Source organism: Anopheles coluzzii, chromosome 2 (genome assembly GCF_943734685.1).
Source record: "Anopheles coluzzii chromosome 2, AcolN3, whole genome shotgun sequence".
NCBI lineage: Eukaryota > Metazoa > Arthropoda > Insecta > Diptera > Culicidae > Anopheles > Anopheles coluzzii.
In genome coordinates, this window is record NC_064670.1 from 29,110,910 (window position 1) to 29,137,751 (window position 26,842).

General features: G+C 45.4%; 1 protein-coding gene across 7 annotated transcripts in view; it reads right to left on the reverse strand.

Moving 5' to 3' along the window:
* Nucleotides 1-26,842, reverse strand: part of LOC120953706 (furin-like protease 2) — a 197,862-nt gene that overhangs the window by 40,569 nt on the left and 130,451 nt on the right. For 6 of the 7 annotated variants that reach the window (XM_040373883.2, XM_040373881.2, XM_040373884.2 and 3 more), the window contains 3 exons: nucleotides 15,636-15,740; nucleotides 15,336-15,527; nucleotides 5,809-5,943 (listed from right to left, as the gene is read on the reverse strand). In XM_040373883.2, coding sequence (XP_040229817.2) covers nucleotides 5,809-5,943; nucleotides 15,336-15,527; nucleotides 15,636-15,740 — 432 coding nt within the window. The remainder of the gene's footprint in view (nucleotides 1-5,808; nucleotides 5,944-15,335; nucleotides 15,528-15,635; nucleotides 15,741-26,842) is intronic. The other variant, XM_040373885.2, reaches the window with a different exon arrangement.

Here is a 26,842-nt window from a genome sequence, read left to right on the forward strand (position 1 = left end):
CGTATGCCGCCGTCGACGGGTTGGGTGAAATTTCATTCCATTTGCCGACTCGCCGGGTATCGACGTGGCGGTGGTCGCGGTGTAGGTAGGGTGTTTCGTGATTTCAACGCAATCTCGTACGCCCTTGGGCAAACAGTCAGCTGTCAGCCACCAGTAATGAGCACAAATTGAGCCGCACACAGCCGATGTGGCAGAACCACACAGCCCATGAACGCACGCACCAGTTTTCCCATGAAGGTTCGATACAGGCACGACCATATTGCTAGACAAATGGATGATGAAATGGCTTCAACGAAGGACGCGCAATTTACAAAGGTGCGTATTTTCTGTTTTATTAATCTGCGATTGAAGCACTTTTCATGCGACTTCTGAAGTGTTTCAGGACTTCTGGAGTGTCGATAGCGCGGTTGAACGTGCTGATTGAAACTTGGAATACGGTCGCGCTGATGTACAGGATTGGAGCTTCTTATTCTTTTCATCTTCTTCTGTGTGTGTGTGTGTGTGTGTGTGTGTGTTTCGTAAGAAAACTTTGCTTAACGATGCCAGCTAGGAAGTTTCATCAGCGCCAGAGCAGTGCGATAAACGTATTCGATTTCAAAGCAAAAAGCATTTCCTAACTAAAAAAAAAAAATACAACTTCTTTGGAAAAGTGATGGAAAAGTGATGGAACTCACATACCACCCAGTATCACCAGGAGAGTACATGTAGGTGTAAGATGCGTAGATGGAAGAAAATACGTTGCTTGTTGTTTTGTTATTTTTATGTCGTTTGTAAACAAAGAAAGTGACGACGAGAACAAAATGGTTGTGACGTGGCTCAAACGCTACAAAACATGCAACAAAACTAAGCCCAATGGTGTGTATGTGTGTGTACAACCAGCGAATATCGAGCAAACAATAAAATATTTAAAACATCCTTGACGAGTCGAGAGAACTCTTTGACAACAAATTTGCCCCGTTGTTTACAGACCGTACGGACGAAGAGACGCGCACATCAGCACAAAAACATACACTCCAAAACTACCGTGCTGATGGTAGGACCAAGATAAAACAGGTTGTGATCATTTTCCAGGTTTGTAATCCGATTAGCATTGCCATGGAGGAGACTAAATAAAAGTTGAGGCTGAAAAAGTTTTGGCAAACGTTCGCTTCAAACAAAGAAGCGTATGCACGTTGAGCTGATTTGATGTGTAGCACAAAACAAAGCTACTGATAAAATTGTGAGCTTTGCGTGATTCACTTTCGAAAAGATGAACACAAAAACGAACACGTCATCAACTTTCAAAAACGATTGTGTAACATTATTTTTTTTATTCGGGTGCTCTCGCTCTGTGCCATGCGCAGCGTTCATTTCAAGTGTTGGACGTTCCAGTAATGAGAAAAGGGAATTTATTCGTCCAAACAGCAGAAGAATGGCTTCCCCGAGATGGCTGTAATAGATGTGCTGAGTGTGACATTGTGTTCGGTGCAAAAATGGCAAGCAAAAGCGCACTCGTGGATGCACCAAACGTCGTACGGACTCGTACCTTGATGAAACTTGCACAGCATGACAAGCGCTTGACCGACAATGGTACCCACGGGGGCACTATCAACGCCGGAGCTCGGACCACTACCGACGGTGCAGCATCTTCACATGAAACGTCAATGCGGTGCAACTGTTGTGTACACTTTGTTGCAAAGTGAGTTTGTTCTGTTCTGAGCCGAGAAAAAAAAGTACTTCCAACACCAATGTGATTAGCTGATGTATGATAAGCTTTTTAACGTCATTTTTAAATGCTTACATCCGTTGAAGTCATGGTGCACGCTTAAAAGCTTAAAGCTAAAACAATAAAACTGAAACAATAAAGACTGAAACCGTTTTACGAGCTCGAGGTACCGAAATAAACACTTCCTCCACCAAAAGCGACATCTCTACCAGTTGCTTTCCGCCACCAGTCGGGAAATCAATTCCACCAAAAACAAATTGAAAAGTCATTACAAAGAATTACGGCTTTGCTCCACCCTTTTTCCCGACGGGGTTTGATGCATTACCAATTTACACGACAACTCACCTATTACGACACCGGAACAACGAACCTCGAACAACGGAAGGAAAAAGGGCACCGCTTCGCTAATGAAATGGATTCCATCGCTAATTCGATTCGAAGACGAGGAAGCGGTGCCAGCATACAAACGAAACCCAACCCTCCTGGTCGCACATCGATAAATCATCACTTTATGGGGTGTTTTGTTTCTGCCAGTGTGTTGCGCAGTACACCAGGGCTTATAAATGCAGGGCCATTGTTTTGTTTTCTCTACGCCGTATCTTGCGCGGGTAGGGTTCCGCCGGGTTCTGGTACGGGGCAATTGCCACTGCGTGAATCAGTGCTAAAACTTGTAACGTTTCGACTGTTTCGTTGCAAATTGAAGATAAATTTAAGACCACCCTCACACCAATGGGAGCGCGTAGTGTGGGAAGGGATTTTGTTATCCTGCAGAGGATAAGGATCCTTAGCCTAACCAACAAGCGGCCAGGCACGCACGGTCTGGCTTCGGCTGCCGGGAATGAAGTGAAAAAGTGAAGTGAATAAAAATCGAAGTAAATGAAAGCGTTGAATAAATTTAGCCCGGGGATGGTTCGATTGATCGGTTTTAACGGTCGGGTCGGGTCTTATCGGTGCGAACATGCATCCCGCCCGAACCAGCCATAACAGCCCCGTCGAATAAGCTCGCGAAGATCCCATTTCCATCAATTCGGGACTATTTCGCGCCATTGGTCATGAATGGACGGTGCCGAAGATCAACTAGGCGGCAGAGGGAAGAAGCGGAACCATGAGCTTCTCATTTGGAAACCTTTTACCATCGTGACCGAAGACTTCAAAGCGCCCGTGACAGTGCGGGATGCGACAACATGCCTCGTGCTGTCGGGAGGGGGGGGGGGGAGAGGGGAGGGAGAGGAAACCCCCCGTAATACCACCATCGCCTACTTGCCTGTGTGGGAATGTGGGGCATTTACAAGGTCCTTAATTTGACAAGCATCGGATCGGGAGGAATGAGCCTAGGAATGCTACGCCAGTACGCGGGAGCGTACTCTCGACGATGGAGTGAAGCGGTGGAAGTTATTTGGCAAATGCCATCCGAACACGGCCCGGGAACATCCGAAGCCACCGCACGCTACCGCGACAGAGCAAATGGCCCAGAGTGTGCGATCGGAAACGCCGGGGAGGTTAATTTGAATAATGAGTTTTGCTGGAGCTTTGATCGAATTTGGTGCCCCATTTTTACGGGGGTTTTGCGGAGGCTGCTGCTGCTGCGAGGGCACATTTGTAACGGCTCCCCCTACTGCCTGATGATGAATGGAATTTGTACGTTCGTGATTTGTCATCTCGGGAGGGCGCGGGAGCTGTCACATTGCAATTCTTTTCCGCATGGGATACGAGGGTGGCGGCGTGAGTTGGAAAACTAATATGGATTAATGATGTTATCGCGTTCTTTTAGAAGGCAATAGATTTAGCTAATCATTAAAGCTGAGAAGTATGAACGAGTTGTAATATAATCAATGGCTTTGAGAAGTTGTTAACACGAAAAAAAAAAAGTCAAATGAATAAGTCTATAACGGTATGATATTGGATATTATTAAACTATTGGGTAGCTTAATATGTGTTCTTTTTATGCTCATCTTCAAATTAGATACAGAATAAATTATGTTTGCAGAATACTCATGCCCGTAATAAAGCTACGTAAGTAGCTGTTATACAGTATTGGAAAGTAAGAGTATCAATTAATGCGTAACTTTTTGACGTCATATGTCGCCACTTGTCTGCTGCATGTTTGTTTCATCAAGCTATACTATTATTTTGAAATGTCATGTTCAGACTTTTCCTCATTTTGCAACAGTGAAATCATTGTTTTCGCAAGCTCCTACTCCTAGCTCCTGTCCTTTGCAATCCAATTGTGATTGAAGCAGCACTATTTACAATTAAGTTATCCTAAGTTATAAATCAAAGCGTTATATAATAAAAATTTCAAATCTGCTTGGCTGAGATATTTCCTAATATCGTATCAATCAAACTATTGAGCTGCTGCAAAGAATTAATATAGCTTGGTTTGATTAGTATCGATTGCGTCCTTCCATCGCTTCCATCATGCCGCAGGGACACATGGTCCGGTCGATTGCCCACAGTGTCTGAATGATGGAATTGAGCACAATTGGCATCCGTTAAACGTACACACACAAACGTGTAGACCACACGCTTTTCATCTTTATCATGTGAAAACCCCAATCAGCCGGACGTGGAAGTGCGATTTCCGGTGTGGACAGTCGTGTTTCAATAGCGCACCGTTGAACGGCTAGCAAGCATCGAGAGGCCGCATACTTCATTTTCATAATTAACTCAAACATAGCACGCAGAAACCGACGCTGCTGACGATACGTGAACGCAGCATTGACCTGACCGGAAGATCGGTGCGTCACACGAGCACATGAACAACATGGTTTGCACTATACATTCTGGATATTGAAGGATTTGTTGCGTATCAGTTCAGTTCTAGAATGGTAGTTTGTCTGTGGTGATTAGATTTGCACAGGTTTTGCTAAACTTTGGAAACAGCGCATCCGACATACCAAAACCTCATTCGGCAAAACTAACACAAAAGCAGCTGGCAGGAAAGGCTTCACGCGTTCTATAAATATTTATTGCACTCCCTTATCAGTTGAAACATCAGTTTTTGAACACGCAACTGACTTTTTTTTTTGCTGAACCAAAATTTGTCGTTGGACAGGAAACAGCACGATAGAAACGTTCCGTTATGAAACTGTTATTAATAATAGTTTGCTTTTGTTTGGCAAATGCTGAAACCGAACCCTGTCCACCGAGAGACAAAAACTGCTCAGTGCCATTTCGATAGCCATGGTAGACGCACATACGGCAGCAGCTCAGCCACAGTGACGAAGTTTGGTCGCTCACTGTGTATGCTCCAATGAATGATGCATAATCTCGCAAGTCATCTCGGAATGCCATCGTGCAGGGCCTATTCTCGGAATGCTTGCCTGCGACAGGAGGCGCTCCCCTGCGAGTCCCGATAATGTACACAGTGCAGCAGCTCAAGCGGAAGCTACCAAATCCCAAAGTCGTGCCTAGGCTGGGCTGCGTGGCGATGGTCAGTTTCCGGGTATTTCCGAGTCATTCGTTCCGGGGCGCAAACGTTCGAACGATGATGTGCACGTGACGATTAACCGAGCGGGAAGCTTTCGGGAACCATATTTGCACACGCAATACACGCGGGACGCAACTGCGCAACGGTGTCGATGTGTCTGATTATGATAGGAATATTGCTCGATAAACGACATGTCCCGGGTAGGCTCTATTTGTTGGAGGAATGCTGCAACGCGTGCTGGAACAGCAGCTTGGTCTGTTATGTGTCATCATGCCGTTCGAAACACTGACTGCTGCGCTGAGAGGAATGGGGAAATCGATCAAACCCTGCCCAGAGAATATTAGAGCGCTTTTTGGCACAAAACGGCGCATTGATTTCATACGGTGGATTAAAAATTCTGCTCAACAGGCGCAAGCGCGACAATCGACGAGGATTCGATCATCACGCTGAAACAAACCCCTTCTATGGAGTGTGTTCGACCGAATGTCATCGAAATAGAGATTTTTCTGGAACCGAAAATACAGTGCGTGTGCTCAATGCATAAACGGACGATTAAACTTGAAGGCTATCAATGCAAAAGCAAACACGCACCCAGACACGGCCCGAAAGAAAGAGGGTAGCACAGCAAGTGGACAGGACACATTTCGGTGAAATGCAAATCGTTTCTACTTACGTAGTTGAGAGCCAGATCCGGATGGTTGCGCTGGATGCCGTCGTCCAGGATGGACACGACGACGCCCTTGCCCGTGTAACCCTTCTGCCAGGCCGGTCCAACGTTCATGTCCGGTCCATCCTTGGCGCCACCGTTCTGCAAAAGAAGAAGAGCGAGAAAACGTTATAGCAAAGCCGTTGTCCAGCCGTCGTTAGCACACATCGAAGCGGTAAAGCGAAAGCATCGGAACGCTTAAGTTGTCATTAGCTAAAAGAAGACCGTCCGCAACACAAATTTCCCACTAACGGCCGGAAAAGCAAACAATGGACAATGGAGGAGGGCAGCGGAGGGGTTTTGCAACGGATGAGACTGGAAGGGAGGAGTCGTTGAAAAGTGGTCTTGTTCGTATGAATTAACAGTACAAGTAACGGCAGAATATTGAGGGCAACACGATTCTCCACCAAACTATCCTTCCTTCCTTCCTTTCTGTCGAGCCCCTTCTTGGGAGGGGAAGAGGAGAGGCAGAAGGAGCGATGGAATCTATGTCAGCAACGATTTCCCCTTAAGCTTAAAGGCTCTCGTTTCGCAAGGGTCAACCCCGGAGTGACCGCTCATGTGAATGCGTAATGTGAGAGCCGTTACATTTTAATTTAGTTAAAAAACACATACACACACAGAGCCGTACGGGGTTGTGACAGAAACAGAAGTTCATGCCGAAGGGACCGAATCACCAGCCCCGTACGTCCGGCACGCTGCATCGGAAAAGAAAATGGCAAAAGTCCATTGTCTCTGTCGTTCGGTATCCTGATTAAATCTGTCGACAAGTGCTGCTTGTGTTTCCTACCCAAACTCATCCTACATACAGAGGCGTATAGGCTCATACACACACACACACACACATACGGGGTGTTTGCTTCGAGACCTATGTTTAAATATTTCTAAACCACCAGCAAATCAGAGCTGGAAAGAAAACGATTTCCCACACATACATACACATGCACAAGTCCGGCCCTATGCTGGTGGTAGGCGTATAATTTACGCAATGAATTTGCATTATCCTTAAGAGCAATCTAATGGAACTTTTATGACGTTGTACGGTCGCACTGGTTATATGGTTTTGGGTTGTGCTTGCGGGGGGCAAAAAAGGAGAGTGGACGATATGATTATGAATTAAGTGATAAGGATAAGTTTGCCTGAGAATTGGTTTCTCAGCAACGTTCTACGTTCCTTGGCGCCAGAACATTTAAGTTTTGTAAATTGTTTTGTATTTTAATGTTTTTGTATAGTACTTTATGGATGTCCTTCCTAAAAATTATTTTAATTATTTGAACCTTAGCTCCGCGGTCGGTAAGCTTTGCGACAGAAAGAGCCAAATTCTACAAAAATATTTGTTGAATTTCACCAAATTTCAGCTAAATAGTTAAACCAAGAGCAAACATGAGTGAAAGTTCTACGAAAATATATCAACTGTTAAGAGCCGCCATTGCACCATATAAAACAATATACCAATAAAATACAGAATTTTATTAAAGGTAGCAAATAAATTAACCATCAAAAATATATAGAACATAAACAGAGAAGTTTCGAATATAAAGAGAATGCTCAGAAGTAGGACTCCACAAAATATTCCTGAATTCCTGTCACACAGCAAACTTACAAGTAGAATGAAAATGGATCGAACGTAAACAATTGAACTTGCTTTTTTATGAATGCTCATGTTTTTTTTATATCATTTTCTCCAAATCTCTTACCGTATACTATAGGAAGTTTATTTCATGCTGAATATTTTAATATACATTTGGAAATATGCAATAAAACCTTTAAATCAATGATCCCACCAACTGAGAAGAAATAGGGGCTATAAAGCCAGGCAACGGCAATAATCATGATTATTTTCTACTCTTTAGCTGCTGAGAGTGTTCTCGTGTTGCTTCTTGTTTTCTTTAGCAAAAAAAAAATCCAGCTTCTGTGTATGTGTAAAACAGCACAAATTTGCGGCGAGCAGGCAGGCACACTACAAACAACGAAGGAAGAGGATGATACAAAATACAACGCGAACGATTTTTTTGCTGTCATTTCGCCCCTGCCACGTAAATGATTGCGGTTGAGTTTATCTGGATGTCGTTTGGATTTTAACAAACTCAAGATAGGCGTTTCCGCACGTAAACTTCCACCCATGCACACGCCATATACGCGAATATACTCCTTTCATTTCGTTTACCAAGAACACTGCCACCGACAGACGGGGAAAACATTCCCCACGACCAAACCGAAGCTTTGCGCTAATCGGCTTTCCTGTACTGTTGTTCTTGTGTCACTGCAAACAAATTTCCCATCGTGGCCACCACCGTTCCATCCAAACCCCCCCCCCCCTCCCTCTCTCCCTCCCTTAGCACGTACGGAGCGCGCATAAAGTGGCACATTTTAGTGATGACTTTTCACCGGCGATAGTCATCGTCTTCGCTTGCTTGGCGTTCTACAGCGAAATTTCACATGACACGTCTTTGCTGCTTCTTCTCCAACGGCGGGCCAGGGGGATTTGTCACGTGAGCGAGCGACGAAAGTATTCGGAACGCTGAGGTCTTGTGCAATAGTTCGCGGGCTTTCGGGGGAACGGTTTGCTCAGTATGCAAATGTTGAAGCAAATTCCATTTGCCTCTCCTTGTGGCGATGGTCGCGCTGGAAAAACGTTCACACACCAGCCGCCGCCGCTCATTGTTTGTGACAGGAGTAACTTTCCCGCAGCACACCGTCGGCCACAGCGCTGGCAACGGCACCGTGTGGCCCAGCAACAGCCTTATGAATGTTGCAAAATTCGTGTCGCGCTGATAGTTTGGAAATCAAGTTTATGCTCATGAATGTACAAATTTTCCCCGAGCCGCTCCTCCGCGGTACGGCGGCAGGGAAATGGCAAGGTGGTGAAAGTTTTACACGTACAGCGGGAATGGCAACAGCACAAACAGGCAGGTTTTGGGAAAACAATTTCACTTATGAAGTTGCCATCAGTTGCGTGGAAGCGACGCGGGAACGTGACACGCGGAATGCTAAGGACTTGCCAGCCGCAGTACAACTGTGACATGTAAGGTAGTCGAGCGCGCGCGTGTGTTGCAGCAAGCCCGGTTGTCACAGACAGTTTGTTTTATTTTTGACTTTTTCTTATTATTATTTTTTTGCTTGTCGTTGTTTGTGTTTCGCGCACCACGGTTGTGCCATTTGTTTTTCATTAGGCTTATGAATTGCGACAAGATAAATATTACCGGCATCAAATTTGCTTCCGCATGGGCGTGACGTGCGGAAGGACGCCTCTCCGGTTCGGAAAAGCATGTGGGAAAACTGCTAGTTACGCGAGAGGGGGGAAAAATAGAGCGTGGGAAAAACTAAAACGAGTTATGGGCTAAGTTGCTTAATGAGTTTTCGGGGCCTCACATTTTAAAGCAATAAATCATACTCATGGAGGGAAAGGGTGAAACTTTCAGCCCGCACACGGTAGCGCAAAAAAAAACGATAAAATCCCGTAAGACTATTTGGCATGGCATCTTCGCATCTACAGCGACCTTTTTTATATTTAAAGGCATTTTTTATTGTTGAGACAACTACTCGACAGGGAAGCGAAGTTCTAACCTGCTCCGAGAGTTGCTTCTCTTCTGCATGTCGGCGGCAAAAACAAAACTCAAATTAATTCTTTCCTTTCACTTGGGGTCCGTGTGCCATTGTGCCATTATGTCGTCGTTCAAAACGCCGTAATGATACGGTACGACAACGGCAGAAGGATGGAAAAGAAATGCAGTTAACGCATCGGGACCGGCAAAGCGGAAACTGGCAAGTGGGACGGGACTGGGGCAGGGAAAAACCGCGGAAGCTAATTACCGTTTATGGGTCGCGGAGGTGGGGATCGAAATGAAAAATGAATTAATTGAGAATGTCAGCGAAATGCATGTTTAATAAATTTATCGAGCCACGACACGAAGCGCAGACCGTCAACCGCACACACGCAAGCCGGACACATCGAAGCGGTCGCCGACCGCACGCAAAAGGACGGCCGGAGAGTAAGAAGAACTTAATGAGGAAAGCAGGGGTAAAACGGGAGAGGGAGGGGGGAGGAATTGAACACGCTAGCTGGACGCGCTGGGGACACCGTTTTGTGGTTGTGTTGATTTAAGAGAGACCCTCGGGCCAATCTCATTTCGCAACCGCAAGGCACGCCCAATTTAAGGACTCTCGAAAACGCGAATTTCCAACGCACAAACAAATTTCTCCGACGAGAGGAGGGTGGAGTGCGAGCTAAAGGGCGAGCCGCCGTTTGATGTTGTCAAATGTCGTTTCCCGCGCAACTGCCCCTTTCTTCCTGGGCGCAAAGTGAATAAATTTCACATTAATTATGTACCGAAACCCGATCACATCCTCGCCAGAGCGGCACAGGCACATTAGTTTGCAATTATTGTGCCCGTGTGCAGCTCATAAAGCTGTGTTTCGCGGCCCTGTTTGATGGGGTGGCTGGTGGCGTGTGAAATCCGTTCCAGCAAAATATGAACCTGGCGAGTGACAGTGAAGCCACATAGCCGTCACATTTCGATTGGCCGGACGAAAGCCCGCGCGAAACTTTATTACCTTTACCCCATTTCCAGCAAGCAGTAACAGAAGTTCCCACAATCAGGGCCCAGGGTGTTCTCGCAAACCCACACGTGCACACTCGCTGGTGGCATACTGGAAATGAAGATAATTTATGGCCGATGTAAATCGAACACTTGCAACACTGACTTTCCGATTGATGGGTGGGATTTGCCGCAAACGCGTAACGCGTAACGTTTTTAATCCCACCGCGCTGCTGGATTTACATGTGCTGCGTGCAGGGGACGGTGGTAAGGTAAGACGCAAAAGGGACATCACAGGCACACGCACTATTCTGTCATAACAACACAAAGCCTCTCGGAGGAGCGTCGTTACTGCCTTGCGGGCGCCTTCCTGATGTTCCAGGTCCGTTTAGGTCGTTTGATAAATCGGTCGGCATTAATGGCTTTATTGTCGAGAGCTGGACTCTGTTGGATTTGATCGCACCCAGCTTGCACAAAGATGACCTCGGTTCTGCTCGGTTTGCATCATCCCCCTCCCTTTCGCGGTTATCCCCAGCCTAAGCTTCATCGCCCACCCGACTAATGGGGATGGGATTTTAATAAATCATGAGCAATGGTTCGATTTATGCCAGCGGGTACCGCACCTACCACCACACACCAGCAGGGCTTACCATTACCACAGCACCAAAGCGGTACGCGGGTGCTTTACTGTTGTTAATTGTCACCCCCGGGGAAGTTTGGGAAACATTGCACCCTCCCCATCGACCGTTAGCCATCACAAAGAGGTTGGTGGTCAGCTGCATAGTGGTCAGTGTGCAGTAAAGATGCACTGGATTGTAAATTCCGTCGAACATAATTAGCGACGAGCATGACGGGGTGCGCGCGCGAGCATGAATCGTGCGAGTGTGTAAATTGCAAACCACTAGCCCCACGGGCGATTGAGCGATCTATTAATAAACATACGGGCGGAAGCGGTGGGGCGTTCATTTCAATTGATGGTCGATTTACGCGCGGCATGGTTTCTTCGTTGAGCCTTCCCGTGCGCTAATAAAGTCGTCACGACGCGGCCTTTGGAGCATGGAATTGTATCTGATTGTATGCAGATGGTAGAGAGGGAAATTTACTACCGAATGTACCTATACGAATTTGGATTATTTTACAATTATTGCTTGCAACAAAAAGTATAAAAGAAATTTCGATAAGGTATCGTAGGATATACCATTTTTGAAAATTGCCAACAGTTTTTCTGATAATAGCCAACTGTTTTATATGAAGTTTGACACGTGGCGACTGAAATCATGACAACGCTCGATACAAAACACGCAAACCTCACCTCAGATATAGGTCTTTATTTTCAGAGCTTTTCGTCGTTTGTTCGAACAGGTTGGTACATTGATTTTTGTTTTTTTTTTTGCTGAAGCATAAATAGTTTGTTAAGAAAGGTTCAAAAAGCTGTTTAAATCGATGTATTAAAATTATTCAAAATCATAAGTGTAATAAATTATAACCCATTTAAAAACAGAAAATAGAAAACAACGCAATTATAAAAAGGCGTCCTTATCTGGGACAAGTAAACATAGAACGCTTAACATCGCTATTCGACAAAAGCATGGAACAATTACTGTAACGAAAGCTTTGCTGGTATGTAATTCAGTCGTCCAAGTTGTTCAGTCGATGTAAATTCGTTCCGATTCGCTAGCAGCAAAAAAAAAAAAAACAAAACGAGGCCAACAAGGATCCAGTTAGAATCCAGCCATTTAATTTGTAATAAATCAAAGACGTCTGAAAAAGCTCCTTCTTCCATACAGTGCGGTTTAAAGCCCGAAGAAAGCAGAACCGGAATTGACACTAGACAAGCGGTTTACCCCGGCGTACAGCATTATCCATCATGCATCGTGTGGATGGCAGCAAAAAACGTAAGTCATCTTGATGTTACATTCTGTAGAATTTATTGATGTGTGAATAAGACAGGAAGAAAATGGAGGAAAGTATTAAAAAATAACTCACACACACATACAACGGAAAGATCCTTTCCAAGGGCTGCCCGTTAGCAATTGCGATGGAAGAGGGACCAAGCGCGGAGACTGTCGCGGTAAACTAACTGGAAAATTTATGTAACTTTTTTGGCCGATTCAATCCGAACTGATACGCCGCTCGCGCGAATTCTGTGCCAGAGAGGAGCAGCGAATAGCGAAGTGCAAAGAGGCGAGTGGGCTGTTGGTGACACTTTCCAACAAGCAAGTTATCTCCTCTCTGCCAATTTCGCAACATCAAACGAGAACGAAGGAAGGCAACCAGTTTTGTATTCTGTCTCTCTTTCTCTCTCTTCTTCGAGTTCACTTTTCCTCGGGTGCTAATATTTACGAGCTTCCGAACAAGTGGAACGATTGCTTCCGTGCTCTAAGAAATCGGCACAGAAAAGTACAAAAAAAAAAAACGCACGACGGCAGGGCAGGGTGAGCGAGTAAAAATGAATGATATACGACCAAAGCCCGAAATGGGAAACCGAACCAGACACCGGAACCGGTAGGGGCACGGTACGCAAAGGATTCTGTCGGCCTTTTTCCAGGGAAATGTATTTAACCGTGCGGATCTTGGGCACCGGCGGCGGACCGGTGGCAAACGGCAAACAAAGCGCGAAAGGAAAACCTATCGATAACGAGAAGCCCTATTTTCTATCTTTGTGTAACTTGTGACACTCGGCCCGCCCGACGACCCTCCCCTCCAGCAGGCGAAAGAAAACTCTTCGCAAAGCAACGGGCACGGCGGAAATGCGAAACGGTGAAAATACGAAAATGTGATACTGTGAAAATGGGACTTTGGTTTGTGGGCGGCAAAACATTGTCCACTGGCGGCGGAGCCGGAGTCGGAACACAGAACAAAAGAAAATAGGACCGAGAGCAGGCGAACAGCCCGGAAACCGCCTCCTGTTTGCTCGAAAAAGTTGACTGCGAAAATCTCGTTTTCGAAAAGTAATTAAATTCAAACCGTTAAGCTTACCCGCCCTGGTCCCTTGGTGGCTTGGTTTGGGGTTTTGCGTACCGGCACCGAATTCTACCTCCAACTCCCCTCACTTTGCCATTGGTGTGGGAGAAAGTGTTCCAGGAAAATCTTGCCCCACTCACACAACGGTGTGTGTGTGTGTGCGTGTGATGATGATGGTTGGAAATTTATTTTCACACCACTTCCTTCGGCGAACAGCCAGCGTCATTAGTAGTCGAGCGCAATGTTGTCGAGCCGACCAACGGAATGTTTCCCTCGTTTTATTTTCCCTCTCCTTTTGCGCTCGAAACGTTCCTGGCAAAGCGGAATCCAACCTGCCAGTGCATTCTTTGCCGGCGGAAGTTTCGAATGCCGGTTACAATCAGCACCCGGCCCCCGCAAAACACAAACCAAATCACAAATAAGGGAATGGAAGAACGGAATGAGAGAAGCGAACTGTCGGAGGATATCACATTTCAGGCGAGCGCAAAAGGCTCCCAAAACCCCCAAAACGGCCAACCGGGTGGAAAGCGTAGGAAAATACATAAATCAAAAGCTGCTCTCAAGCAAAAGTCAAACATCGCTACAATTTCGAAAGGATTAGGCGAAGGTCACAGGCGAAAAGCAATGCGATAGTACTGGCGCGGCAGTGGCTTTCGGGTTCCGCATCTGTGCCAAGATGCTTGCGAGGAGCAAGGCAGAAGAGATGGCAAAACAAGAAACTCCCGCGCGCGCGTTAAGGAGTGGAAAGAGTATGCTGCCAGCAAATCTTAACACACATGGTGCGTCGTCGTTATCAAAAAACGCGCTGCAAGAAGTTAGAAGCTAGACGATGGGGAGGGAGCTGGGATGATCGGTACACTACCACTTTAGAATCTTTGCGAGCGAATCCACATTTTGCAGATCTCGGCAAAAGGGTATTTTTGGTGCGAGCAAAAAGGCCAAAAAAAAAGGGCGTATAAACATGCGAATATAAACAGAAAGCTTCTCATCAACGGGTGCTGAAAAGTCGCGATCTTGCACTGCCTGGCACGGCTGCTCCGGTACACTTCTCGCAAGAACAATATTTGAGCTAAATATTTCATGTTGAATTTCTAGCTGATTATATTTTCTGCCGTCTGGCGTAGCATTCGTAGCACACACAAGAACATATGCGGCACAGGCCGGAAGGGAAGGGGAAGGGGAAAAAAGCACACACAGCAGCAGTTCACGGTTCACTGAACGCACACGAGGCAGACTTTAACGCGTATTATAGCGCGGGCTATCTTTTGGGAACATTTTGTTCCTTTGCTGCTGTTTTTTTTTTCGTTTCCATTTTTTATAAAACTGTGAAAAGAAGCTTGTGAAGCTTCTCAACCAGCCAGGAGCTGTTTGTTTGTTGCTGAATGTTCTTGTTTTGCTTCGCTAAACCAACCGGCTTGACTTTAACTTGGCAGTACGGTGCGTGTTTGCTTTGATACGCACATGGGAACGCGCTAGCGGGTTGGTTTTGCTGCAAACGCGAAAACAAATAACTCCTCACCTGCTTCTGTACGGGAAGGTGTAAGCAAGTGATAAAGTCGAACAATTGAATTACTCTTTAAAATTGAGTAACTGATGCAAAGTGACTTGTGACGTTGCAGCGGGCACTTGGTTACGTGTAGGAATTGTCGTTTATGTGCCGTTGAGAGGGATTGCGATACAAATTGGACATTGGATGGAAACGAAATACAAAGCCTTTAATTTAAAACGCTACTCATTTTGGTTCTGCATCAGTTATAAGCGAGCGCCTAAATGTATGCAATTTACAACCACCAGAGTAGTAGTACCAGAGCGAAAGCTGCTACAATTGGAAGCTTTTAATTTTAAGCGACATCTCACATTTTAACACGCTAAAGAAACTGCTTTGCTAAACAAAAACCAACAAAATATTTGTCTGAAAGTAACACACAAATACACACACACACAAATGCATTGGCAAAACGGTTTGAAACGGAGAGAAGAAAGAACACCTACGGCACTCACCAGGTACCACTGTTCCTTGAATAGTGGATCGGGAAAGATGTTGTGGGTGCTCGTGTCACGGTACGCCATGCGCGTCCCGGACACTAGCGACCGGAAGCCGGGAAATCGCACGAAATCCTGATCGAACGTGCTGTAGTCACGCTTGAAGCGGGGCTTTTCGTGCTGTTGCTGGACCCATCGAACCTGCAGGCAGAGCGGGAAGAAAAAGAGCACAAAAATAAAAGGATTATTACCATGTGCGCGGTATCGCGGTAACCGCGAGACGAGCTCGTAACCGCAGCGCTCACTTACCTCCGGCTCGGTGTTCAGGGCGTTGTGATGCGCCTCGCTACGGTCTACCGAGCGTTTGCGCACGTGATTGTGATGGAACAGATAGTATCCTTTTAGCGGACCAATCTGGAAAGGGAAGGGAAAGAACGATCAAAATAAATTATTAACGTGAAAATGGCGTGCTTAAACCATGACTTTAGTTTCCCATACTGTCACAATTTAATCAGCGTGGCAAATCTGTTCAAACTATACTCCCCCCTTTTCTTGAACCTCGCTCGCAGCTTTAATGAGTGCTGCACAAGTGCACCATTCGTCGGATCGAAGCTCTCGTAGACTTTGTCCATTCAACAGCAAGCATCCGGTCGGAAAGGCACGTACGAACGAAGTGCACGTCAATGATGCTGGGACATTGGTGCCACTGCTACTGCAGGCTCAAGAAAACGATGCCCTGCCGTCCGTCTGAAGCGGGCGCAAGAAATGGATGCAGCGTAAGAAAATAATAGCCACCATCATCGGACATGGAAGAAACCGAAGCAATAGAGGTCAGGAAATTGGCAAAAGCAGAAGAAAGCATCGCACAAGCTACCCTCCTCCTTTGCCTCGCCACGAACTGGCAAGTACGAGAAGTACAACAAAACCCTTTAGGCCAAGGGAGTGTGAAACCGTGCCGCGTGGGGAGCCAAAGGATACAGCAGCAGAACCGGACAGAAACCCATCGTTGATCGTTTGCCGGGAAGTGTTGCGAAAGGATTTTCACTCCTGCCCCAACCGCACACCCGGCACTACTCCCGCGGAAGCCAAACGGGATACGGCCAGAGCCCGGAAATCTCGAGCTATTTGATTTATTTTCCAATATATCAAGTAATTTAAACGATACACGTCGTCCCTGCATGGACCAATATTTATGGTAGCGAAGAAGATTGCTACAATTTTGCTGCACCCGGGATGTTTGCCGGGGATCGTCCGTGTTGACGGTGGATTCTAACCACATGGAGTGTCAAACACACACACACACACACACACACACAAGCGTTCACATACGCTGTATCTAGGGTCTTTGGGTTTCTATTAGCAAATCAAGAGTACTTCCGAGCAGCAGTGGAACTATGCTACCACCACGTTCACGTCTGACACCTACTGTTAGGTTACCACCTGCTGTTGGGACTAAGCACTAAGGCATGTAGCAGCATGCAGGACGATTAAGTGAGTGCTTGCACCTGAAACGAACAGTACAGTCCCGTGATCGAAGGTAGTGTTAAATAACTTTTGCGTCGTGCATGGTGATGCTGGTTGAGGTACTAACCGCAAAGGATGTTGATGAAATAATTGAGCAATGAAAGGATGTCCTCAGAATACTCGAATGTCTTCCCAATCTAGATAAAAATAAACAGTATAGCCAAGTGTACTGAAATTTACTTAAGGTGCTTTAAGGTACAACTCTACTAACATTACTTTTTACCGATTGCAAGATAGTCAGATTCAGTATGCGCTGATCACCCTGAGGATTACCGAGAAGATTCAGTTAAATTAGCAAAAACAATAACTAAAACTTATTTGCGCATGTATACATGCTCAATTCATTTTATTATTAAAGTAACATCGACTGTGCAAGAAAATGAAAACGTACTATCCCTACCAAACATAAACGCGACCCACAATCACGGATACATTGCAGGGGAGATCATTATTTAATAGCAGTGCCAGTGAGCTAACAGCAGGCGCATTCGGTTGCAGTTTGATGCAACATTGCAATCAGCCATCGGATCATGTTATGGTCGTGATGCAGCAACTTTCAGGTTTCAGGTCGATGGATGAAAAAAAAAAGAAAAGAAAACATACATAAACCGGTCCACAGGTTGACCTCGTGTACCAGCTGCAGTGGTCCCATGCAGAGAGTGGTGTGAAATGATGCTGACACATAAACACGTGTTGCAATGCAGTTCCGCGCACAAGTATGCAAGATTAATAATCGTAAAAGAACTAACGAAGCGTGATAATTTAAGGGCAAGCTGTTTGGGGATGCACTGAAATGTATCGAGGTCAATCGTGTATTGTGTATGTGTCAGTCAAACTAAATAAGATTTGTCTCCAAAACGACACCTTCTACTAATGAGTGTATCGACCTGTATTCATTATAATCTCATCCTATGTAGCGCCAGCGCATCGTACATCACAGCTCGTCCAAACAGGTAGTGCTTCATCAAAACGAACCCCTCGGATGTGAACGAGCCCTCGCACTAAGCAGAAGTCATCTCGCTGCCCCTTTCATTTGCACACCATTTAATGACTTAACGTTTGATGGGGGGCTTCATCGGACCAGTTTACGACCGATTACGCACGGGGTAACAAGTTTTATGGTAAAACCAAGTGGGAGGTAATGCTGAATCTTGTCTACGAAGGTAGGCTATAAAAGCAAGATGGACAATTAGTTCCGGCCCTGGTGGGACTGAGGGTTTGGGAGGATCGGAAAAGGGTACCGTTGATGACCGGAAAACGTTCGCTAGATGACATCCGATCTGGTTATAGGTACGGAAGTTTGCGCTCCGAGACGTTAGGCAGCGATATACGTTGTAAAAATAATGAGCAAACCTAATTCAATCCACAAAAGATAAGCAAGAAAACTCCAGGTGTTGGTAGATTCTTTTTTCGCAAATTGATTTGCTGTATCACTGAAAGTATCAAAATAACCATTTGAAAGAAGCTGTTTGAGTAAGTAGTTGTTCAATGGTTTTGCTTGTTAAATTAAATTACTTACAAAAAAGTTTACTCGAAGACAAAACCACTCAGGTGAAAGTTGCTTGTGAAAAAATAAACATGTAACACCATTCTTCAGCGCCACGCCAAGCGCTGCTACCTTCTGTACCGATAATTTATGACTACGGGCAAAAGGTCAGCAATCAAAGTGCAATATTTCATCCGAAGATGCTCCCCGCCTCTGGCGTACGAAACACCCAATGTGGACTCGACATACAGACAGCGATAATACCGTACCGATGGCGTAAGCGCCACCTACTACTTGTACGCCGACCGATATGTAGCAGTGGCTTATTTTTATATATCATTTGCCATTGCTTTCGTTTGTTTTGTTTTGTTGCGAAATTTCGAGAAATAAATTGCACACTACCAAAAATGGGATGTTTCAGCTGTACAAATTGCGAGATGTGTCAAAAAACATGCGCAACAAAACAGAACAGAACTACCGCAATTCGATACTGACTGAAAGCGAAAACGCCGAAAAGGCGTACAGAAAAATGGCGTCCAAAGGGAAAAACGAGTCGAAGCAGGGATTTATGCCACCACCTCATTGAAAAGCCCTGCACCTTCGTTTCGTCTACATCGACAGCTTCTGCACTGCACAATAATGCACCATGCTCAAAAAAATACAGGACACGACCACACCACCAGAAAATGAAGAATTACGAGCCAAGCGAAGTGGACAACAAAAAAGGCCAAGCCCGATCAGACGAGGCGGAGAAAAAACGGCTCTAGCAATATCACACGCACACACAGAAACACACGCACACATGCCGGGAAAATGAAAGCTTGCGAGAGACTGTGAAGCGGCGCAAATGTGCAATCGAAGTCTGGGCAATCATTTCACCGATCGGATTGTGCAAAGTACCGGCGCTCGGTGAAGCTCTTGCTCGTAAATTGTGGATTAATTTGATGATGGATTGTAGTACACGAGTGCGTGTGCGTATGTACGGTGTGGTAGTGAACTAGGGCAGGACACATAGAAAAGCGAAGAATAAAATCAGTACAGTGCTCAGCTCTTGAAAAGGAAAGGCAAAAAACAGCTGCTGCATGTGCAACTGCATTTTACCAAGTTAAAACCGACAAATTATTGCCCGGCTTCGATGTCCCTGTAAACAGTTGATAAGAAACTGTTTTAATCCATTTAAGCATCGATGTCAGGAGAAATGGGTTTGCATTGCTTCGTTGTTTTCCCAAAAGCTAGTAAACCTATAGTCGTACGCATGAAGCAGTGATGAAACAGATTTTTCATCCAACAGAGCAATCGCGGCTAAGTGCTGCTGACATAATTAATGTGACGCTTACGACTGATGTAAACACAACTCTTCCAAATTTCTGTTTCTTTCTAACGTACATTAAAAAGGTTAAAACAATAGCAGAAATACATGATTCAACTATTTCACAGAAAAAGTAAGTAACATTTTCTGCTGGTTTTAATATCGTTTTATTGTTTCCATCGCTTTCATTATGCTCACGTTATGCTAATACCCTTAGGCCGTTCAATTTGTTGCCTATCAATAGTTGCGCGAACCGCGCTCAATGACGATAAAATGAAATTCAATTAAAAAGTTTTCCCCTACCGGTAGTGATGCTACTAGTGTGCTTCGCCAAGCCCCATACAAACCCCGTTCCACGATCGATAACCCGATAAAGCTCTGATACTGATCCCAAGCCAGTAGGCACCATCGCCACAGACTGCTCCCCTGCGCAGTGTTGAGGGCAATGGTTTCGATTTAATCTATTTTCTCCTGCCTCCCGATAACCCAACGGCTGCAGTAGAAAAAAACATATAGCACAGAAAAAAGAAGACAAAACTGTCAAGACTACGATAATATTAAGATATCAATATCTTGGTCTCTTTCCAATCGCCCCATCTGATAACGGACAAGACCCTTCAGCTTTGTTGACATCTTGTCCTGTCGTTTTTGTTTCCTGGCCGTCCCTTTCTCCGGCAGCAAAGCTTTACCAGCAGCCCGTTCCCAAGACAACGCGCTCTCGGTATCGTATCGGCGAAGCACAAGAAATGTAATAACGCCCCGCGGTCCAGCCCCTGCCTTATGCCGGGGTCCGTGTGCTTGTCGACAAAAAAAAAGGGCGAGAGCGATAACGCCGCATCCGCGCGATTGGCCGCTCGTAGGCCGGCGGCGGAAAGCAAACGTCTTCGTCAGCCATTTTGCCCGTCAGGGGCTTTTTAACAGTCAAGAACAATGAGCAGCAAAAAGGGCGATATCTCATCCTCACCCGGCGACGGATGGCGCGTCGCCTTGGAAAAGGAAACTGAAGGGAAAAGGGTGGCAGCGACAACAAAACAAAAAGAAGCTTTATTGTCTTCGCTGGTCGTAGCAGCAGCAGCAGCAGCAACACACCGCGCACGAGACCCGTCGTGGCGGACAATGTTACGCAGCATTCGCTCGCACCAGGCGTACACTTCCACGCTCCTAGCACGCCTAGCGTGCCTTTTGCTTGTACCCGATCCGGAGTCGAGTAACGGGCGTTAGCGTGTCAGTCATTGGCGAAGTGTCTTTCAGGAAACGGGGCATTCGGGTACAAAACGTACAAGAGGAGGGGTGATCAAGGGAACAGGGAACGGAGTGGCATGCTTAACGGTTGGATGAATTTGAAGAAAATTATTTCCCGCTCATCGTTAGCGAATGTCTGGTGCGAGCCATGATGGCTGCCGAATGGCGAATCGTTTGTCGCAACAGTTGTTACTGACGTTATTTCTTCCCGCGTCTCAGCGTCGTTTGTGTGCGCACTTTTTCTAACCTCCGCCCGGTGGCGCTGCCAGTACGGTTGTTGATTATGTGCGCTTTTCAGGAGCCAACCAAAAAAATAAAACACGTCCCACATTTTGCGCTATCATTGGCGTCATTGCACAGCCGAAACTTTAAAGCTAACAGTGCAAAGCGAAGGATACAAATAAGGTTAGTACAGATACAGTACAGATACCTGCATTGGCCCGCGAACTAGGCGAACTTCACGCTAAAGATGTAAGTGGAAGATAAAATAGGTTCGATTATGGAAATTCGCATTCGTCATGATCTTACTTTAAGAATGTATTTACTGCAAAATGCAGATCATCTTAAAATATTTCAATTTTGATTGTATCTTAATATCTTGGCACTTGAATAATATGTTATCTTTGTTAAATGTTAGGCGCTTAACTTTTCAAATATAAAGGCAATATTCAATTGTATACGAATAGGAAAATCAATGAACCGTGCGTCCTTTCTTATCCTTAAAAGGTATTATGAGACCAAAGACGATGCATTGTGCAATTATATAATACTTGCAGGGACAATCTTTTCATTTCATTTATGTTTACAAGAATAAAAAGCTCGAGGAAATAAAAAGGAAGCAACAAGGTTAATCGGAAGAATTCTGTAATTAGAATTTCAATAACGAGAAACGCACACCAGACAATTGGCACGAATATGATATCTTGCTTTCAGATGAATGCGGATGAGCTAGTTGTGTGCTTCTTAGCATAAGTTCTTTATAAGAGCTTCTTATGTTGTTGCTACAACTGCCGTAATGAAGTAGTACAAAATATAGAAGCGACAAAATAGCATAGCATACGATATAAAGGTCTATTCATGCTTTGCTGCTCCCTACGAAAGAATGTTAGTATTTGCTAAGTATTACTATATGAAAAAAAAAAACGATATTGCATCTGGTTTCATTGACAAGATACGCCAGCAGGATTACATCGCATCAGATTTATGTTCAGCATCACCGACATCGTCGACATAAAACATGCCACTATATCGCTGAAGTGGGATGTACTCTGACGGCGTAGTGCAAATTATGACTTCTAATTAAAACCGCAAACATTGCCACGATGTTCAACAACCCATATTCACCCGCTCATTTCGACCTAGTTTTTCCCTTTGGTAGAAAAGCAAGGGGCTCCTTCTTCTGCAGAGTTTCACATGTCGCACCATTGACGAAGAAAACAAAGTGAATAAAAAAGGCCCCCCAGCCCCACTCCGGAACGCGCTTTGAGGGCTATACCACTACAAGGTTGGTGGCAACGGTGACATGACATTGCTCACAAGAGCCTGCCATAGGTCGTCTTAATTATCCACCAAACTTCTAAACAGCGACACAGCGTACGTAACCATCGGCAGACCGGGGTGCGTGAAGCTTTCAACCAAGTGCAAGAACGCGCAGGGAGGAACGAGGCAACCGACCGGCGACGATGTGTCCTCGTCTTCGGGATGTGTCACAACTGTCACAACTAACGTCAGGTAGCATCATATAATTAGATGTAATTTCCAGCACCCATTCAGCGACAACACACACACGCGCGCGCTCGACATGGTACGCGTGAGCAAATTTTCCAACCGACAAGCAGCGGTGTCGTCAAGGCAGGGGGTTGCTGCTACTTCTGCTGCTGCTGCTTTTGTGCGCAAATAAGGAAAACCGGCGCCGCACGGTCACATATGTTTTGCAGCCGTTTTCCTTTATCTGTCGCTTCAACCGAGCGCAAACTCGACCCGGTTGAAGCCGTTTTGTACAGCACATGGCCACGGCTGGATGATACGGTGATGGCATGGACTAGGGTAGGCCACTCTCGTGTAGTAGTGGCGTAGTTGCCGTCGCCGCCGTGTGCCACAGAGTGTAATGATTTGCCGCCGGATTTAAAATGCAAATTAATGTAATACATTTTATCGTGCGCCGCTGCCTCGGGCCGGGAAGACGACTTCGACATGCCGAAGACTGAGTGTCGAAGGGGGCTGAATGAATGGAATGGTGGAGTGGTGGGAGGGGGGGGGGGGGTTTAAATGCCGTGTTGAGGTTTGCGAGAAGCCTTACTTTGTAATTGTGTGTGCAAGGTAGCGTGTAGCTTTCAAAGTCAAGTGTGAGGATCCTTTTGCTCCGCAAGCCGATTGTGGCTGGTTCAGTCAAACGAAAGCGTATACAAATCACAGTTAATTCGCAAACAATTCTGAAGTAGGTGTAGTAGCAAGCCATGCAAAAATCGGGTGAGCTTCTATGGCTGTTTTAATGACACTTTAACGAAGGCGCATGGTGTGGTATTTCATGCACATTTTGTTGGCATTTAAGCGCAAAACGAAAGATGTTGGAGCCGGATTTGTACATTTTAAATTTTATTACCAGATTGTCGGTAAATGCTTCACCTAGTTAGTTTCCCAGGAAACGAGTTTGTAGAACAGTTTTCATTTTCTACTGCATATCTGTCCATTATGAGCAAGATACTTTAATTTCAATTGCCGGGGAAATTGATTCAGTGGCATTCCATCCAACTGCAACATTTTTTAATATAATTCTTTATAGCATAAAGTTTTTGTGTTACATATACTGTAACTATCTTAAGAATGTTTACCTTAAATCAAGGATGTTTCAATTAAGATCCTCCCTACAGAAAAGCAACAAGAAATGCTGCCAACGATGAAACTGTTCCTGCATACTGCCTCCTTACTATTTTGTGGTAACATTTCACAGTGTGGTAGAAAACTACGTGTGCAAACGAAACACTTCTTACTATTGTGAGAATAAAGCAGGAGCGAAAACCAACAACTGGAGGAAATGTGTCGCCGTGCCAGTTTTTATTCACCGCCCCTTTCGAAGCAAGATATTTCCAAAACCCGAAGCTATTTTACTAAATTGTGCTCGCCGCGTACCTTGTGCTATCTCTCACCTTTCTGCTCGTTCTACTTTTCTTTCCTTTTTTCGATTGTCCCTGACCCGCACCCTGACCGTACATCCGTCCCGACCACTTTTGCAAACGCGTCCCATGAGTGGCGGTTTGCTGCACGTTTACGGATGTGGAAAACTGCATTCCATCTTTGCCCACACTACCTGCATACCGCACACTCGCTCGCAACTCAAATACACACACACGCACACACACATTGAACTTGGTTGGTATTTGAGGCGAATGTTAAGGATTTCCCTCGCACGATGTGCTACGAGCTACTCAAGACGTGGCAGAGAGGATCATCTCCTACCCTCGGTAGTGCTCTTGTGCAAATCTTCTTCAAGAATGCCATGCAGTTATGTGTAACGCGGAGAGGAGTGTGTCGGGCGCTGCGGTGCAGTACTTTGAAGAGGGTTGCAATGCTTCCCCTGCGGGGGTATATGCTTTGAAATCGGCCCCTCGTTGCTCCCGGTGCTGCTGCTGCGCTGCATGCGTGATCCAGCTGGTTTTGCCGTTTGCTAATGTTTCCCGCTCGGAAAGCCACGGGAAGAGTACTGACCCAACGTACGTTCCACCAACGTTCCCACCGGGAGTTGGTGAAGAATCTTAACAGTCTGCACCTGTGGCTGCTTCACCTGTCGAGGACGCTAACCTCTTCTCGGCTTCTAGGGTAAACCATTAAAATATGGCAGATAAGAGAAGCATCTTAAACGGTACGGTCGTTCTCGAGGTCGCTTTAGGACTGTTCTAGTTATTTCGTTAAAACCAACGGAGTGGATGGAGCAAAAGAGAAAGAGAAAGAGAAAGAGAGAGAGAGAGAGAGAGAGAGATAAACAGGAGCACGATGAGATGAAATACTAAGATTCGTTACGGTGTACGGCAGTTTGGAGGGCGTACCTTAGTGAAGGGGTCCGTTCTCAAGTGCTCCGGAAGCAAAATTGGAGCAAAATCTAACTAACCGAGAGTGCAGCGCGGTTTATTAGAGTGAAGTCAAGAGTTTCCGCCGGGTTATAAGGGAAGATTTCATTAGTTTCTAGAAATAATTACCATCAGAGCATTGGAAACAAAACCATTGCATATATTTTTCGAAAAGAGGTCACAAGAAAAGCGACATTTTCGGAATGCGCATCTATTGCAACAAGTAAATCGGCAAGCGTATGATTTTGTATGCAAAAAAGATTGGTAATGTACACACAAGCTCATTAACTACTTAAAAAAACAACTAAAAAGCAATGTTTGGATACTGAAGAGATATTTTACATCTTGTTATAAAATCTAAAGCAGTTCATGTTATTGCACGAAATAAATACTCGCTGTTATTTCAAAGTGCGTGTGTGCAATAACAGGTTGGCTGATAAGTCCCCGGTCTGACACATAGATTCGTGTCAAAATTTGACGTCTGTATGTCAATTAGTTTGTGAGACAGAGCGTCTCTTGTCAAGCAACTTTTGTTATTTTGTTGTTCCACCAAGACAACGCACCGTGCCACAAGTCATTGAGAACGATGGCAAAAATTCATGAATTGGGCTTCGAATTGCTTTCCCACCCACCGTATTCTCCAGATCTGGCCCCCAGCGACTTTTTCTTGTTCTCAGACCTCAAAAGGATGCTCGCAGGGAAAAAATTTGGCTGCAATGAAGAGGTGGTCACCGAAACTGAGGCCTATTTTGAGGCAAAACCGAAGGAGTACTACCAAAATGGTATCAACAAATTGGAAGGTCGTTATAATCGTGGTTATTTTTGACCAAAAAATGTGTTTTTCTTTGTTAGACCGGGGACTTATAAGCCAACCTGTTATTTTTATCCTTTTCACATATTAAAGCTGTTCAGTTTCTTCCCTAAGTGCAATATCTACTACACGCAAAAGGAGTCCCAAACGGCTTTATTAACCTTGCGTCACGGAACATGGACAGCCCATACTTCCTAGCCTGCAAAGTACAAGAACGCGTGTAGTTGGTTTTGGTCGTTGTTAGAGCTGACTGTATCTCTCTCTCTCTCTCTCTCTCTCTCTCTCTCTCTCTCTCTCTCTCTCTTTATTTCTCTTTCTCTCACTCTCAGGTTACGGTCTCGGTTTGATGAAGATGATAAATAAATGTGATATTTCCGTCCAGTGCCGGAAGCGAACTGATGCTCATGCCCATAATGGGTGGCACGTGAATGCCCGGTTTCGAATTCATCTGTCGCACTGGGCAAGCGGAACACAAACAAAGGCGGGAGGAAGTGGGGAGGGAATGGTTGTGTGCAAATGGGGAGGAAAGATTAATGTGATCGCGGAACTCTTCTCGGTCACGCCGCATCTTAAATTACTGCTCATAATCGCACGCGGTCGCGTAAAGAGGAAAGCTTGCAAGCTACAAGCCCAAATGTATTTGGAGGCTAGGTCGAATATTCGATTCGGTTTTGGGGCCACGCGTTTTGAGCCACCAAACATAAACGTCGAGAGCGGCGTGATAAATGGTTGCGGCAAGCCACGGCTGATGTTTGATGGACGTGTTTCGGGTCGCATGGATGTCGAAGAATGTCAATCGGCGAATCATTTATTATGAACAGTGTGGTTGGTTCGGGTTTGCCGTCACCTTTAGCCGGGTTAGAAGAATGTTTATCGATGGAAAACAATATGAAACAGTGGTTTTTTTTACGCCACCGGGAACTCACCAAGATTAGTTAAAGTATGTCTGCTGAAGAGCGGGCTTATAATTTAACCAGTTGAAACAGCACAACCACTTCTTCGATTGAAATATCCCGAAATAATTAATACGAAGCGCCAATAGCGATAATAATCCCCCACCTAATTGAACGAACAAAGCTC